Source organism: Pseudorasbora parva, chromosome 14, assembly GCF_024679245.1.
Source record: "Pseudorasbora parva isolate DD20220531a chromosome 14, ASM2467924v1, whole genome shotgun sequence".
Lineage (NCBI taxonomy): Eukaryota > Metazoa > Chordata > Actinopteri > Cypriniformes > Gobionidae > Pseudorasbora > Pseudorasbora parva.
The window spans coordinates 3,722,422-3,738,526 of record NC_090185.1 but is presented as its reverse complement, the minus strand read 5'-3'; the positions used below and the strand labels follow the sequence as shown (position 1 = coordinate 3,738,526).

Sequence of the window (16,105 nt, the reverse complement as noted above, 5' to 3'; positions counted from 1 at the left end):
GCAAGCCTCAAACTCTCATTTGCAAATCAATTTGCGATTCATAAAAATCTTTATTCATAAGACAAAGCACTTAGTGTGACGATATGTAGCGACAGAGCATTAAACGGCATACACAAACCATCTCAAGACTTCCGTGCTGTTTAATCCTCATCCGATGTCAAACGCTTTACCCTTCACATTTCCTTGGATTTTTCTCATCTCCGGTGAGAAATGCCCCTCGGGGTGATGAACAGATGGTTAGCGAGTCGATCGTTCTCTGGGATGCGTTTTCATGAGAATCGAATGTAAAGAGTTTTATCTCTAAAACAGATTAGCTTATAGCGCTTGTCTATGGGGTCAGTGAAATTAAACCGCTAGTTAATACCGCTAACAAGGCTCAACATAGCCTCACACTAACACGGCAGTATAATGAGGGTCCCTACATGCAAACCGAAGCATTGAGAACTTTGTAAGAGGACGAACAGTTTAATAAGAAGATACTTTATAAAGACAGAGCATTACGCGTTTACAGACGGCAGCCATCTTGGGGAACAGTCTCGACGAGTCGAGCGACGAGCGCTGTGCTAAGTGAGCTGCTCGATAGGAATTAAGTTTGTGAAATCTAATCACATGGACATTTTTTATTTATTTATTTTCTCTGTCACGTTCAGTGCTTTCTTCTGGAAACAACGGACCATATGAGACTCAAAGTCACAGTTCATCTCTTAGCACAGCGCTCGCCACTCGACTTTCCCAAGATGGCCGCCGTCTGTAAACGCGTAATGCTCTGTCTTTATAAAGTATCTTCTTATTAAACTGTTCGTCCTCTTACAAAGTTCTCAATGCTTCGGTTTGCATGTAGGGACCCTCATTATGCTGCCGTGTTAGTGTGAGGCTATGTTGAGCCTTGTTAGCGGTATTAATTAGCGGTTTAATTTCACTGACCCCATAGACAAGCGCTATAAGCTAATCTGTTTTAGAGATAAAACTCTTTACATTCGATTCTCATGAAAACGCATCCCAGAGAACGATCGACTCGCTAACCATCTGTTCATCACCCCGAGGGCCATTTCTCACCGGAGATGTCCTTTAATAATCCGAAACTTTTGCCAGTCCTCGTGTGGTTTCCAGGTCGGTGGTGTTCTGGGCTTTCTTTTCTTTCACTTTGCCTTCTTGCCCTTCGATCTTTTGTTCTTCCCTCCAGCTTTGGATGTTTCCTCCTGAAAGAGAAAAAGAAAACATGCATGAAAAGGAAATCCGACACAAAGCGCTGGGAGAACTCTATAACATTATAAATAATGCAATAATGTCAAAAACATACTTTGTTTTCAACCTTAAATGACAAAAAATGGGCATTTATGTCAAAAAAAATGCTCACATCCCCCATGAATGTTCATTACACTGCACTAAACGCTCTTCTTACTCAGTCATTTTGTCTTGTTTCTAGTCCAAATATCTAACAGTTCTTAAATCAAGATGCATTTGCTAGATATTTTGAGATATTTTGTCTTGTTTTGTTGAAAATCAAATCAAAATGAAGAGAGTTTTTGCTTAAAACAGACAAAATGATCTGCCAATGGGGTGAGGAAAATAATCTTATTTCTGATTGAAATCTTGTTTCTTGTTTCCGTCCCAAACAGAAATAAGATTATTTTTCTCACCCCATTGGCAGATCATTTTGCCTGTTTTAAGCAAAACTCACTTCATTTAGATATTTTCATCAGAAAACAAAAAATAAATATCTTTACTTATCTAGTAAATGCATCTTGATTTAAGAATTGTGAGATATTTGGACTGGAAACAAGACAAAATGACTGAGTAAGAAGAGCATTTTTGGCCGTGTATAAGCAATTCACCAACAAAAAAAAGCTTGTGTTGAACTATAATGCAGAAAAATGGGGTAAGAAATGAGCACACTCTTTTATTTATTAGTAATTTAACTGATATTTCATATTGTTTATATATCTCGTCACATAAACAAGTGGCAAAGTAGATATCAAGTATCTGAGATTAGTTATTGTTTCTGAAGCGAGTCTTGATCAACATGTATTTGATTAAATAATATATAAATCATATAATCAAAAATAATTATATAATCAAACATTCATGTTAACTTGATTAAACTGGAGGGTCTGACATAAAACATGATAGTTTTAAATATGGAAATTCTTTTATATGGCTTCACAGAAAGTAAAAATATCCACTTTTACTTTACTACACTGGGAAAAATGCTCTTCTTACTCAGTCATTTCGTCTTGTTTCCAGTCCAAATATCGAAATATTCTTAAATCAGATGAGTAAAATGACACTTCATTTAGATTTGATTTTCAACAAAACAAGAAAAAATATCTCATGTCGTTTTACTGATCTAGTAAATGCATCTTGATTTAAGAATTGTGAGATATTTAGACTAGAAACAAGACAAAAATACTAAGTAAGAAGAGCATTTTTTGCAGTGTGTGTCCTGTGAATGACTGCCTGTTTTGCACATGATTTTTTAAATTATTGCCAGTATGAGGATGGAAGTTGAAACCTGAAATTTAGCTTTTCTGATGCAATATAAAGTAACCGTGCCACAAATAATGGCGTAGTCATTTCTACCAGCTCGTCTTCCACATGCGCGAGGAGGAGAAGGCTTGTTAACTGGCTCCGACTGTTTCTTTGATTTAAACCGCGTCTCTAGGGACCCAATAGTGTCCAAATGAATGTTTTGAATGGAGTCTATTTTCATGAATCTGCCCGTGACGTCTCCAGCTATTCTGCTCAGCGGCAGTCGTTATTATGCATTGTATGTTAATTGCTCTTGAGCCTCAGTGGACAGAGTGCTAACACAGTGAGTCAGGCGGCTCAAACTGAGAAGATAACACAACACTCATCCTCAGTCTGAGAGAACAGCGTGATGTATCTGAGCCTGAGACATGCCCAGCGTCAGCAAATCAATGACGTCTGCAACTACATAGACTAAACCGGCAACTCTCAATGTGCAGTTTATATCGGATTCTAGCATTCCTGAAGACTAAATGTGTACGACGCAATGCACTAATTACGGAAAGAGCCTTTACACACTACAGTCATTTTGTCTTGTTTCTAGTCTAAATATCTCACAATTCTTAAATCAAGATGCATTTACTAGATCAGTAAAACGATGAGATCGTTTTTCTCGTTTTGTTGAAAATCAAATCTAAATGAAGAGAGTTTTTGCTTAAAACAGGCAAAATGATCTGCCAATGGGGGGAGAAAAATAATCTTATTTCTGATTGAAATCTTGTTTCTTGTGAGGGAAGATTTTTCAGCCGGGACTTTTTGCTGCGCCGAGCAGAAGTACTCCCAGAAGTGCTATTCCGCCGTACATTATAGTTCTCCTTTTTAACCCGCTAAGAATAGCACCATGTTTTATTTTGTGTCCTCATACATGATCGTTCAGCTATTGGTGTAACTGTATTTAAATATGGCAAACGTGCAGGTGTTTGGTACTTCTAACTTGATCTCTGTTTGGTACCATAGTGAATGAACTGGGCTTAGTGGGCTAAGCTAAATGCTATCAGATCGTCACCGTGCGTCAGAGAGATTAAGAGCACACACAGACGAGAGAGGTGTGTGTCAACTCGTCTTAGTTAAGGGAATAACAGTTTAATATGAAAAAGAGGTGAAGTATCCCTTTAAGCAGTGGTTTGACTCTCCATACACTTACTGTTATAGATCTGGAGCGGAACAACAAAACTAATTAGCTCAAATTACAGTAATTACGATTCTTACAAAAGACACACTAGTCTTTAATAGGCAGGTTGGCGTAATGGGCTCTTCGGTGGTGCGAGGCGTTCAACTAAACAACTTCTGAAGCTGTCGAAACTCATCCAGTCCACAATCAACACTTACAGAAACCCATGGCTTAAAATAGAAGCGGAAGAAGAGACGTGAGCTGTACACTGCAAAAAAATGCTCTTATTTATTATTTTTGTCTTGTTTCCAGTCCAAATATCGAAATATTCTTAAATCAAGATGCATTTACTAGATCAGTAAAACGACAAGATATTTTTGCTTGTTTTCTGGGTAAAAAAATCAAAATGAGTTTTTACTTAAAACAGGCAAAATGATCCGCCAATGGGGTGAGAAAAATAATCTTATTTCTGTTTGGGACGGAAACAAGAAACAAGATTTCAATCAGAAATAAGATTATTTTCCTCACCCCATTGGCAGATCATTTTGCCTGTTTTAAGCAAAAACTCTCTTCATTTAGATTTGATTTTCAACAAAACAAGCAAAAATATCTCATGTCGTTTTACTGATCTAGTAAATGCATCTTGATTTAAGAATTGTTAGATATTTAGACTAGAAACAAGACAAAATGACTGAGTAAGAAGAGCATTTTTTGCAGTGTAGCTGCTTTTAACACCAATCACCGTAACGGTTTGTGCCACGACGGATACCGATTTCATAACACACTGAAAAATGGGATCCGAGGGCCTAATGAAAGCTGACAGCTTTTGGTATCTCGGCGCGTGTGTTTTCCGCAGCCGTGTGATGCCGCTTTAATTAAGTCGAGCTTTTTGAAATGATTTCTAGCAAAATCTTAAACAATCATATCACACGCGTGTACACTGCAAAAAAATGCTCTTCTTACTTAGTATTTTTGTCTTGTTTCTAGTCCAAATATCAAAAAATTCTTACATTAAGAAACATTTACTAGACAAGTAAAAATATTGTCTTGTTTTGGGAAAAATAACTCAAAATGAAGAGAGTTTTGTCTTAAAATAAGATAAATAATCTGCCAATGGGGTGAGAAAAATAATATTGTTTTCTGTTTGAATTAAGATTATTTTTCTCACCCCATTGGCAGATTATTTATCTTATTTTAAGCAAAAACTCTCTTCATTTTGAGTTATTTTTCCCCAAAACAAGACGATTACTTTCGCTTGTCTAGTAAATACTTCTTGTTTTAAGAATTTTTAGATGTTTGGACTAGAAACAAGACACAAATACTGAGTAAGAAGAGCATTTTTTGCCGTGTAATTGTGCATCTGCGTATAAACCCATGCGGGGTAACCATAGCAGCTGTGCACGAGTTCTCATTTGCACAGAAATGAAAGAAAACAACAAAACAAACGAATCCTCAGAAGAAGTCAGCAAATGTCCTCAGAGCTCGTCTCCGTGTGAACTTATCACGGTGATTGTTGGGCGAGTGAGTGGCGGACACTCGAGAGGAGAGCTTTCTCTTCACATAAATTCACAGAAGAAACCAAAAAAATGTAATATTGAACATTTAGTAGGCTGATCAAAAGCGGCACCAAGAAAAATGCGTCGACAGAAAACCTGAGCAAGGTGGCAGAACTCTGCATAAAACAAAAAATTGAACCGAATGATTTTCATGATGATGGTAAAAGTTCTGTTGTGTCAACTCTCGGCGTGTTTGGCATGGTTAAGCAGCCTGGTCTTACCGTACATTTCATTTGTACAGAGTCTGGCAGAGCTGGACAGTAACTAAGCTCATTTACTTGAGTACACTTTTTGAGTATCTGTGCTTTACTGGAGTATTATATTTTCTGTAAACTTATGACTTTAACTTCACTCCATCTGAAAGACAAATATCGTCCTTCTTACTCCACTACATTTCTATCAAGGTCCTCGAAGTCGAAAGTCGTTTCTGTCGCAGCTTTGAAAGTCAGCGGATGATTTTTTTCTTCTTTAAAAGGTGTTTGGGTTTTTGCAGAAAGCCTTTCAGGAATCACTCTTGTAGAGTCTCGTGACGTTCAATGATTTCACAGCATTTATTAAACACTCATTTATAGTTTAGAGCAAAATGGAAGAAGACGGAGGTCAAAATGTTGATTTTTGTTGAGTATTCACATAAAGAAAGTTGATTCTGTCTTCAGTGAAGGTGAACAGTGTGAGAATATCAGATGTGTATCAGTGTATTGGATCCGTGCATTCGGCCTTAAAGTGACAGCAGCTTTATAAAGAGCTTTGTAACTTATATTCAAGTATTTAAATGAGTTTAAGTTAGTCGTCTGCTAGTGTGTCAGATGGAGCGTCACTGACTGGCTTAAACCATGATGGCATAATGTGCATTTATACAACAATAATAAAATAATGCGCTGACATAAAAAAAGATTACTCTAAAGGGGTTTATTATTCGATAACAACCGGCTGGGTGTACATTATCTCGCTTATTACACGGCTACTAGTCTCAAATAAATTAAACACAAAATATGTATATGTATTGTCTTGAGTTTAAATATTTTATTAGCTCTTATGCAAAGCTTCCGCAAAGAAAAACAGTTCCAGACTGCTTTAATCCGTTATCTATTGCTGAAGATTTGTTTTTACCATACATGTTGAAATTATTACTGAAATTCACCCAAAAATTAAAATAAGCCATAATTTACTCACCCTCAAGTCATCATAGGTGTATATGACAATCTTTTTTTCAGACGAATACAATCAGAGTAATATTTAAAAAGTCCAGGCTAACGTTAATCCCAAATAACGCGCTCAACACAGCTCGGATGGGTTAATGTCCGCCTTCTGATTCGATTTGATGCGTTGGTGTAATAAATATATCCATATTTAAAACTTTATAGAGTAAACCCTTGAAGTCTGTATGGCGGTTAAGTTTTTACAGCCACCACAAGATGGTGTCAAACAATCGACGATTGCGTTAAGCACAGAAGTAGTACCGGTCAAGATAACTTGCAGTACCCGGATGAGCGGGTGTTATCTGGAAATAACATACCGCTGGAATGCGCAATTGACCAATGAGAAGCAAGTATTTCACAGAGCCGTGTAATAATCCCAGATAACAAACACCAAAAATGAATAACACACACCGCTCATCCGGATACTAGCGTCTAAGGGGATTTAGCGCGCCTTGACTTACAGCGGCAATCATGTTGGTGCAGTCTAACAAGCAACATTCGCAAAAGATTCGTAAAAATCGCACAGTGTGCAGGACCCATTACTTAACAATTTTGTCTTGTTTCTAGTCTAAATATCTAACAATTCTTAAATCAAGATGCATTTACTAGATCAGTAAAACGACATGAGATATTTTTGCTTGTTTTCTGGGGAAAAATATAAAAATGAGTTTTTGCTTAAAACAGGCGAAATGATCTGCCAATGGGGTGAGAAAAATAATCGGAAACAAGAAACAAGATTTCAATCAGAATCGAGATATTTGGACTGAAAACAAGAAAAAATACTAAATAAGAGCATTTTTTGCAGTGTATCCTAGCGTTTCATGACAGAACTTTGTATTTCTTGAATGTCTGCACTCTTACTGAAGTGTCCGTGTACCCCTCTTGAATGAGGATATTTCTGGCGCAGTTGTTGATGTGTTTGAAGCGGTCTGGGCCCAGCAGAATCCCACCGTACCATCGAGAGACCACCACCAGCACATTACGCACATCCAGGATCTGTAAGGCAGAATTGAACCGCTTTTAACACGTCTGAAACAAATATTTGCCACAGGATTACGATGTTGCTCATACACAACATTTTGGATCTAAAATGTTTACCCTTACACTGCAAAAAATGCTCTCCTTACTTCAGATTTTTTTCTTGTTTCCAGTCCAAATATCTAAATATTCTTTAAGGGATAGTTCACCCAAAAATGAAAATTAGATGTTTATCTGCTGACCCCCAGTGCATCCAACATGTAGGTGTGTTTGTTTCTTCACTAAATCAGTTTCTGTGAGAAACACAACAGTATTTGTGTTATTTTTTTACCTCATATCCAGGCGAATCTCATCTAGTGTTCCCATCGGCTATTACTTCCGTCTGGTAAGGTTAAACTGACGTGATCATAGAGATATAATACATATATATATATATATTCCTCTTTAGTGTCTGTGAGGATCAGTTGAATGAGGCATCTACATAATATATCTCTATGATCGCGCCAGTTTGACCTTATCAGACGGAAGTAATAGTGGATGGGAACACTAGATGAGATTCGCCTGATATGAGGTAAAAAAAATAACACAAATCCTGTTGTGTTTCTCACAGAAACCGATCGGTTCGTGTCTTCAGACATCAGTGTGTCGTCAGGAGCAGCAGGGTGTGTGTGTGTCGTCTAAGCATGTTTTTTTTACTCTCATAGAGTTGTTCCCCATTCACACCATTATATGACCGACACACAGCTACGGTTGAGTTAAAAATCTTCATGTGTGTTCTCCTGAAGAAACAAACACACCTACATGTCGGATACACTGGGGGTCAGCAGATAAACATCACATTTCCATTATTGGCTGAACTATCCCTTTAAATCAAGATGCATTTACTAGATAAGTAAAATAACATAAGATATTTTTTCTTGTTTTCTGGGGAAACAATCTAAATGAAGTGAGTTTTTGCTTAAAACAGGCAAAATGATCTGCCAATGGGGTGAGAAAAATAATCTTATTTCTGATTGGGACGGAAACAAGATTTCAATCAGAAATAAGATTATTTTTCTCACCCCATTGGCGGATCATTTTGCCTGTTTTAAGCAAAAACTCTCTTCATTTAGATTTGATTTTCAACAAAACAAGAAAAAATATCTCATGTCGTTTTACTGATCTAGTAAATGCATCTTGATTTAAGAATTGTTAGATATTTAGACTAGAAACAAGACAAAATGACTGAGTAAGAAGAGCGTTTATTGCAGTGTATTCTTCGACAAAACTTTTTGCGTGTAGTAAAGTTTGACGTTGATGGATCAAATTAAATCCTGCTGTTGACTGCAGTGGAAAACCTTAAAGGGGCGGTTCCGTGTTTTTTTTCTAGGCTTGGTTGTGTTTATGGGGCGCAGTATAACATGTCTTAATACTTCCTTTTTTTTTAAACGCTGTATTTTTCTTCTATTCTCCCTTTATTCCACACCACTGTCTCCACTGTCCTTTGAACGGCTCGTTTGCTTCCCTCCGAAAAACACAATGGTCTTAGATTGGTCAGATGGCCAAATGTAGTTTCCTGAGTTTTTATTGGCTGAATTGAAAGGCCACGCCCCTTCCCATTAGGGGCAGAAGTCACATCTGCAGAGACTAGCGAGGGTTTATGATGTCACCAACCCAGGAAGAAGCTCGTTGTAGTCCAAACCGGCCATTTTTGGAGTCAATAAACTGCCGTAACTTTAAAAGACAATATCTCCGTTTGCGTTGAACTTTCAGCGCTGTAACTTTGCAGAGACTGTTTATGATCAAGCAGCGACATTACACACTGACTAAAGTTAAACAAGTCAAATCGCATGCAGCCACTCCTTTAACACTATTACACCGGTGCATCTAGGTCAAAACCGTCAATGCTTTTTATGAATTTATTTGAAAAGCAAACAAATAAAATTCAATGACTGATACACAGATTCACACGTTTCCTTCATGTCACATTTCCCCCCAAGACGGCACGAAGCCTGTCAGTCCCTGTTTGGCAAAAGAGTCGCTTCAAAGGCGCAGAGAATAGACAAAATATGGCCTTTGTGGAGAATGACAGCTCTCGAGTGCTTTTACAGTCCTCGCTTGTTTTATTTTTTCCCACAGTGCAGCGGGGATGTAGCTGGATGCCCGCCGGAGGGGAGGGAAAAATCACAGCCATCTGCACATGCCACCTCTATTAATAGACGCTTCTCTTTCAAACATGCCGTCACATTCGGAAAACAGGAAATAGTGGGATGAACTCCAAAAGGCTAAATGAGCGCATGTGAATGGCTGTTCATTTTCATTCATGCACCAAGAAAGAGGTCAACAAAGCTCTCAAACTGGCCTTGTTCTATATTTTTATAGCATTTCTTCCCGTCAAATCCTTTCAAAATTTGACAAGGCCAGTTTATTCAATATCATCCAACTGCGGCCACAAATGGGCGCTATCGTGCTGGTAGGCGTTACCGTTTTCGCCGACTGGAAGACTTCTTCTTCTTCGTCAACATCTGGATTAATATGTTCAACATTCGCTAGTTAGTTTTTCTCAAACAGAAGCTTTAGAATAAGATCTAGCATCTTAAGCTTACATTAACGTGTAGGACTTGTCTATCTCGGTCCTAACTTTAAGCATAGGCAGACGTCAGCGAGCATCGAGACGCCTGAGCCAGCTTTCGAGCAGCTCGACTAGGTTTAATTCACTGATGACAACACGATCATTTCAGGGAGGTAAATCAGTACATGTTCAATATCTTCTACGAGTTGAGGACACAAATCTCTCTCAAATATAATTTTTTCCCAAACCAATTCAGTGGAAATCCCGCCCTGTAACCGATTTCATTGGCTGAGGTTACAGTGGTTTAGGGATCAGGGTTGGGTTTAGGCAATCGTTATTGTGATTGACATGGCCAATGAAATGTGTAGAATCGGTTGCAGGGCGGGATTTCCGCTGAGCTGGTTTGGGGGAAAAAAATCACGCATATGGAAGGGGAAATGACATCATACCCAGTGTGCCTTGCGAAACTCATCACGATTGGTCGATTAGACGCTACCAGGAATGCCCAAAAGGCGTACTTGTTTCATGACAGCGTGTCACTGGAGACTTAGACGTAAGTGCCCACGGCTAGGACTGGATAAGATTTGCATATTTAATGAGCTTCAGCTCCTGTCAGTTCACATGAGGGAGGGATTGTTTTAATAGTAGCAACTGGAATGATTCTCTCGATCACAGGGCTCAGTCTCAAAACATCTTTATGAAACGAACAGTGATTTATCTTTCATCCACCCGCAATTGATTTATTTATTTTTGTATTATTTGGCCCGCCCGATCGGTGGATATAACCATGAACCACACACACACACATGTGCGCGCTCTTCAAACACAACACACATCAAGAAATGAATGTTATTTCACTATTTAAAGATTGACCGGCCTGCTGACGGGCTTACGTTTTGGTAGCCCGTCTGGAAAACACACAGCCCCGGGGTGTTGGGCTTTGGGAGCTCTGGGAGTCTGATCTCGCAATGAACCAACAAATAAAGGATTCTCCAGCCTGTGACAGCGCACTAAGGTATGTTCTGTTAGACACACACACATAATCAATACGATCTGTAACAATGCAATACTATCGCATATAAAAACAAGTTTTACTCACATAAGTGTGTTGCACCATTCCTGTCGGATCCGATATAGAAGCACAGCTTTGTGTTTTAATCTCAATATGTCTGCAAATCCAGTGTCCACCTGAGTTTTGTTTACAGATTCTCTTGCTATCTTCGGAGTGTTTATTGCTCATTTAGCTCCACGAGTTGGTGGGCGCGGCTACATAAGCAAGTGGTTGGGGCTACATAAGCGGGTGGGCGTGGCTATATAACATGTGGGCGTGGCTACATACGCAGGCGTACACCTTTATCTGTAGAGGCGGCGTTTCCTCTTATAATACGTCATTGATTTGAGAGCCTCGTTTTCTGGGCCTGGTGTCTATAAAAGCTTTTCTTTGACTATCAAGGAAGTTTTCAGCTCTGAAACATACAGGATGTTTTTATATTACCATGACCTTTATATCAAAGGCTCAAGGGAAAGTTGATTTCTCAATTCATCACCCCTTTAAAAGACTACAATGAAAAAAACGACTGCGTTACACGCCACTGCTGAAATCAACCCGCATTTGGTGGGTGTTAATGTCAAGCCTTGCATTTAACGCCTAAAACATCAAGCGTTTCACTTGGATGGGCAAAATAACGTCGAAACTCATCCCCACACCGACGCTTCATAATACATGATGCGCCCATCAAAACGAAATCACACTTCACTGAAGATCATCTGAAACACACCACCACAGGCGCTCCGTTTCCTGATCAGTTTAACCAACGTCACGGCAGACCGCAAGCTTTTTTTATTGACGGAAAGGTATGGTTTTTCTTTTTAAAGTGGGTGGAGATTACAGTGTCATGTCGTATTTCACACCGCAGGGTGTTGTAGACGTGGGGCTTTAATCAGAGAAGGGGAGATAAGAGGAAAGATTATGGATTAAATGACACATCCGCGTGCACATATCTGACATAGCAAGAATGGAATTGGGATCAAGACAGGAGGAGTGGATGGATAATACCAGCAGCATATCAACAAGCCTGCTAAAATGATCCTTTGACGTTTCATACGTGCACAGCCTGCAGAATGCTTCGAGTTCAGGTGCTTTAGTTTAGAGCCATGAGTTCTGCAGGCACGTGTTTTATCAGATAAATACATCGGTGACACTCACGACTGGTCAAAAGTTGACTTTACTTTTACGAGAAGACTCTCCAGCTCACCAAGGCTGCATTTATTTGAGAAAAACTACAGGAACAATTGTGAAATATTACATTTTGAGACTTATTCCATCATGTGATCAAATCTGAGTTTTCAGGATGATTACTCTGGTCTTCAGTGAACATGATCCTTCAGAAATCATTCTCATATGAGGAGTCATTCCTGTGATGCAAAGCGGAAAATTCAGCTTTTAATCACAACCATAAATTACATTTTCTAATCAAATAATATAGAAAACCACTCTTTTAAATTGTAAAAAATATTTCACAATATTACTGTATTTTTCATCCAATAAATGCAGCATTGGTGAGCATTTTATATATTATAAAACTGGACATTTCACCTTCTTTGGTAGTATCAAAAGGCCGCTTGAACGTTGTTTAAAAATTCTCCTTTTGAAAGACACACACTGGAAAAAACTCTTTTCTTATTTAGTATTTTTGTCTTGTTTCTAGTCTAAACTTACTTACATTAAACTATACATAAACTATACTTACATTAAGAAACATTTACTAGACAAGTAAAAGTAATTGTATTGTTTTGGGGAAAAATAACTCAAAATGAAGAGAGTTTTGTCTTAAAATAAGATAAATAATCTGCCAATGGGGTGAGAAAAATAATCTTGTTTTCTGTTTGAATTAAGATTATTTTTCTCACCCCATTGGCAGATTATTTATCTTATTTTAAGCAAAAACTCTCTTCATTTTGAGTTATTTTTCCCCAAAACAATACAATTACTTTTACTTGTCTAGTAAATACTTCTTGTTTTAAGAATATTTAGATGTTTGGACTAGAAACAAGACACAAATACTAAGTAAGAAAACAATTTTTGGGTGAAACCGTTAAAGAAAGGAACACATAAACCTAACAGATCCAAATATATGGTGAAAGCCCCGACACAAACACACGTTTACCTGCAAAAGATGCAGCAATCGGCCGCCCGCAGCAGTTTCTCCATCGTCCTCACAGTCCTGCAGGAAAGAGTTTTTATCCTCCAAGTAGATCCTAATGAAAACATGAAGGGATTGCTAAATAAATGTAAAACTTGGCAGGAATCATAGCTCTCTGCTCTGAGAAACCATCAGTGGCCACTTTCCGCATGTTGCCGTGTTTGCGAGGCGTCTGGGGTTTTGTAGTTGTGGGTGTATTTCAGAGAGAAATTGGAAGAGGATTTGGATGAGGCATAATATCAGGCACAGGGAGGAGTGTGGGAAATTAGGACGCCCCGCTGTGTTTTTTTTGGCTTGACATGAGACCACAAGGTCCATCATTTGGGAAATAGTTGTTCGGAGTGGAAGACACCCAGCAGATGCCAGCAGAAGATGAGCAGAGTGTTGACAGTCAGTTCGCCAAGAGACACATCGCTGCCTAAAGAGACCTTTCACCACATATGGCTCATCATAGATGGCTGCTCTTTTACGTGTGAGTGTCATCATTCCGTCTGGTAAGGTCAAACTGGCATGATCATATATATATAGTCCTTATTAGTGCCTGTGCGGATCTGTTGAATGAGGCATCTACATAATATCTATCTATGTCCGCTTCCGGTTTGACCTTATCAGATGGAAGTAATGGCGGATGGGAACATTAGATGAGATTCGTCTGATATGAGGGTAAAAATAACACAAATCCTGTTGTGTTTCTCACAGAAAGTGATCGGTTCGTGTCTTCAGACATCAGTGTGTCGTCAGGAGCAGCAGGGTTCGTGTGTCGTCTAAGCATGTTTTTTTTTTGCTCTCATAGAGTTGTTACCCGTTCACCCCATTATATGACCGACACACAGCAACGGTTGAGTTAAAAATCTTCATTTGTGTTCTCCTGAAGAAACAAACACACCTACATGTTGGATACACTGGGGGTCAGCAGATAAACATCACATTTCCATTATTGGCTGAACTATCCCTTTAACCACGGTTTTCAGTTCGGCGGGGACACACTGCAAGCGTGCCGTGAGCGTCTCGGATGCGTGGCGTGTCCGTTTTTATTCCGGCTCCCATGCTAACTGGTTAGCGCTTGCATACTGCCTGCGTCACACGCGCGGTCCGAGCCGCGCGGAAAACGCGTGCATGCTTCAAATAGAAGAGATTGATTAAAAGTTACTGCATTAATTTTATTTATTCAAGAACAGTGAGTGATTTTCTCTGTCTTTTGTTGTTTTATTAACATCATTTTAGAGGTGAACTGTCCCTTTAAGGACAAGTGTTCTCGACCTGCTCATATACAGACACAAGCAGATTTTACTCTCACTTTAGTCATAACCGAGTGTGTTTGTATATGTTAACCTTGTGTGTGTTTTGACAGTATTAGCGCAGTAAGACACTTAGTCCAGTAATCTCGTGTGTTTGACAGGCTTTAGTGCGCGCTCAGCGTATGTTAAACGTTAATGACATGTTTAACCGGCAAGAAACGCATGAAAATAATGAACTTTAGTGATTGTGAATAACTATAGCGTAGACCCAAAGGCACTATGAAATAAACTGAGAGAAATATTTAAAACAGAGAGAAATAAAATTAATTAATTAAATGCAAAACCGAACGCAAAAAAGTGTTATTGAAAAAGTGTGTATTGAACCGTGAATGCCGAACGGTTCAATATTATATTGAGAACTGTGGCATCCCTAATCATAATACTTTCCCAGCTGATGGATTACATTTGAGAAATAAAAAAATTATAAAAAAAAGTTTCTGAAATGTTGTTTAAATAAAATCTAAACATTGGATAAAATCTGGTTCAAAATTCTTGTTTCGCTTCATTGATATATTAAAAGGCTCATTCACACCAAAAACAAAACTATAACAATAATTATATTAGTGTCCACGATGTCGTTCTGTTAAGCACACACAGCAGTTTTATCGCCTGTCGCTTTAAATGCTCGAACTATTTAAAGCAGGATGGATTCTGATTGGCTGTCAATATTATTATCATATATCAGTTGGAAAAAAATGTGATGTGATAGTTTTTTCTCTGTTGTTATCATTTTAGTTTTGGTGTGCACGATTCTGGATAAATTGAGAATCACAAAAAACATTTGTTACACTAGAGATCACAATTCTCCCATGATTTTAAACAGAATACTAAAGAAAATAAATTCAAGAAATTTTGAGTGAATGATTCAATGACTCACTCATAAAGACTTCACTTGTTTCATTACTGGATGAATCAGTGTTTTTGAACGAATCTCTTGAGTGAATGATTCAATGACTCACTCAAAGACTTCACTTGTTTCATTACTGGATGAATCAGTGTTTTTGAACGAATCTCTTGAGTGAATGATTCAATGACTCACTCATAAAGACTTCACTTGTTTCATTACTGGATGAATCAGTGTTTTTGAACGAATCTCTTGAGTGAATGATTCAATGACTCACTCATAAAGACTTCACTTGTTTCATTAATGGATGAATCAGTGTTTTTGAACGAATCTCTTGAGTGAATGATTCAATGACTCACTCATAAAGACTTCACTTGTTTCATTACTGGATGAATCAGTGTTTTTGAACGAATCTCTTGAGTGAATGATTCAATGACTCACTCATAAAGACTTCACTTGTTTCATTACTGGATGAATCAGTGTTTTTGAACGAATCTCTTGAGTGAATGATTCAATGACTCACTCATAAAGACTTCACTTGTTTCATTAATGGATGAATCAGTGTTTTTGAACGAATCTCTTGAGTGAATGATTCAATGACTCACTCATAAAGACTTCACTTGTTTCATTACTGGATGAATCAGTGTTTTTGAACGAATCTCTTGAGTGAATGATTCAATGACTCACTCATAAAGACTTCACTTGTTTCATTACTGGATGAATCAGTGTTTTTGAACGAATCTCTTGAGTGAATGATTCAATGACTCACTCATAAAGACTTCACTTGTTTCATTACTGGATGAATCAGTGTTTTTGAACGAATCTCTTGAGTGAATGAT

At 38.2% G+C, this 16,105-nt stretch overlaps 1 protein-coding gene across 3 annotated transcripts in view; it reads right to left on the bottom strand.

The window, feature by feature from the left end:
• Positions 1-1,005: 1,005 nt before the first annotated feature.
• Positions 1,006-16,105, bottom strand: part of impact (impact RWD domain protein) — a 67,059-nt gene continuing 51,959 nt past the window's right edge. For 2 of the 3 annotated variants that reach the window (XM_067415234.1, XM_067415233.1), the window contains 3 exons: positions 13,089-13,179; positions 7,254-7,388; positions 1,010-1,199 (listed from right to left, as the gene is read on the bottom strand). In XM_067415234.1, coding sequence (XP_067271335.1) covers positions 1,140-1,199; positions 7,254-7,388; positions 13,089-13,179 — 286 coding nt within the window. In that variant the 3' untranslated portion in view covers positions 1,010-1,139. Of the gene's footprint in view, positions 1,200-7,253; positions 7,389-13,088; positions 13,180-16,105 lie in introns of all 3 variants that reach the window. The other variant, XM_067415235.1, reaches the window with a different exon arrangement.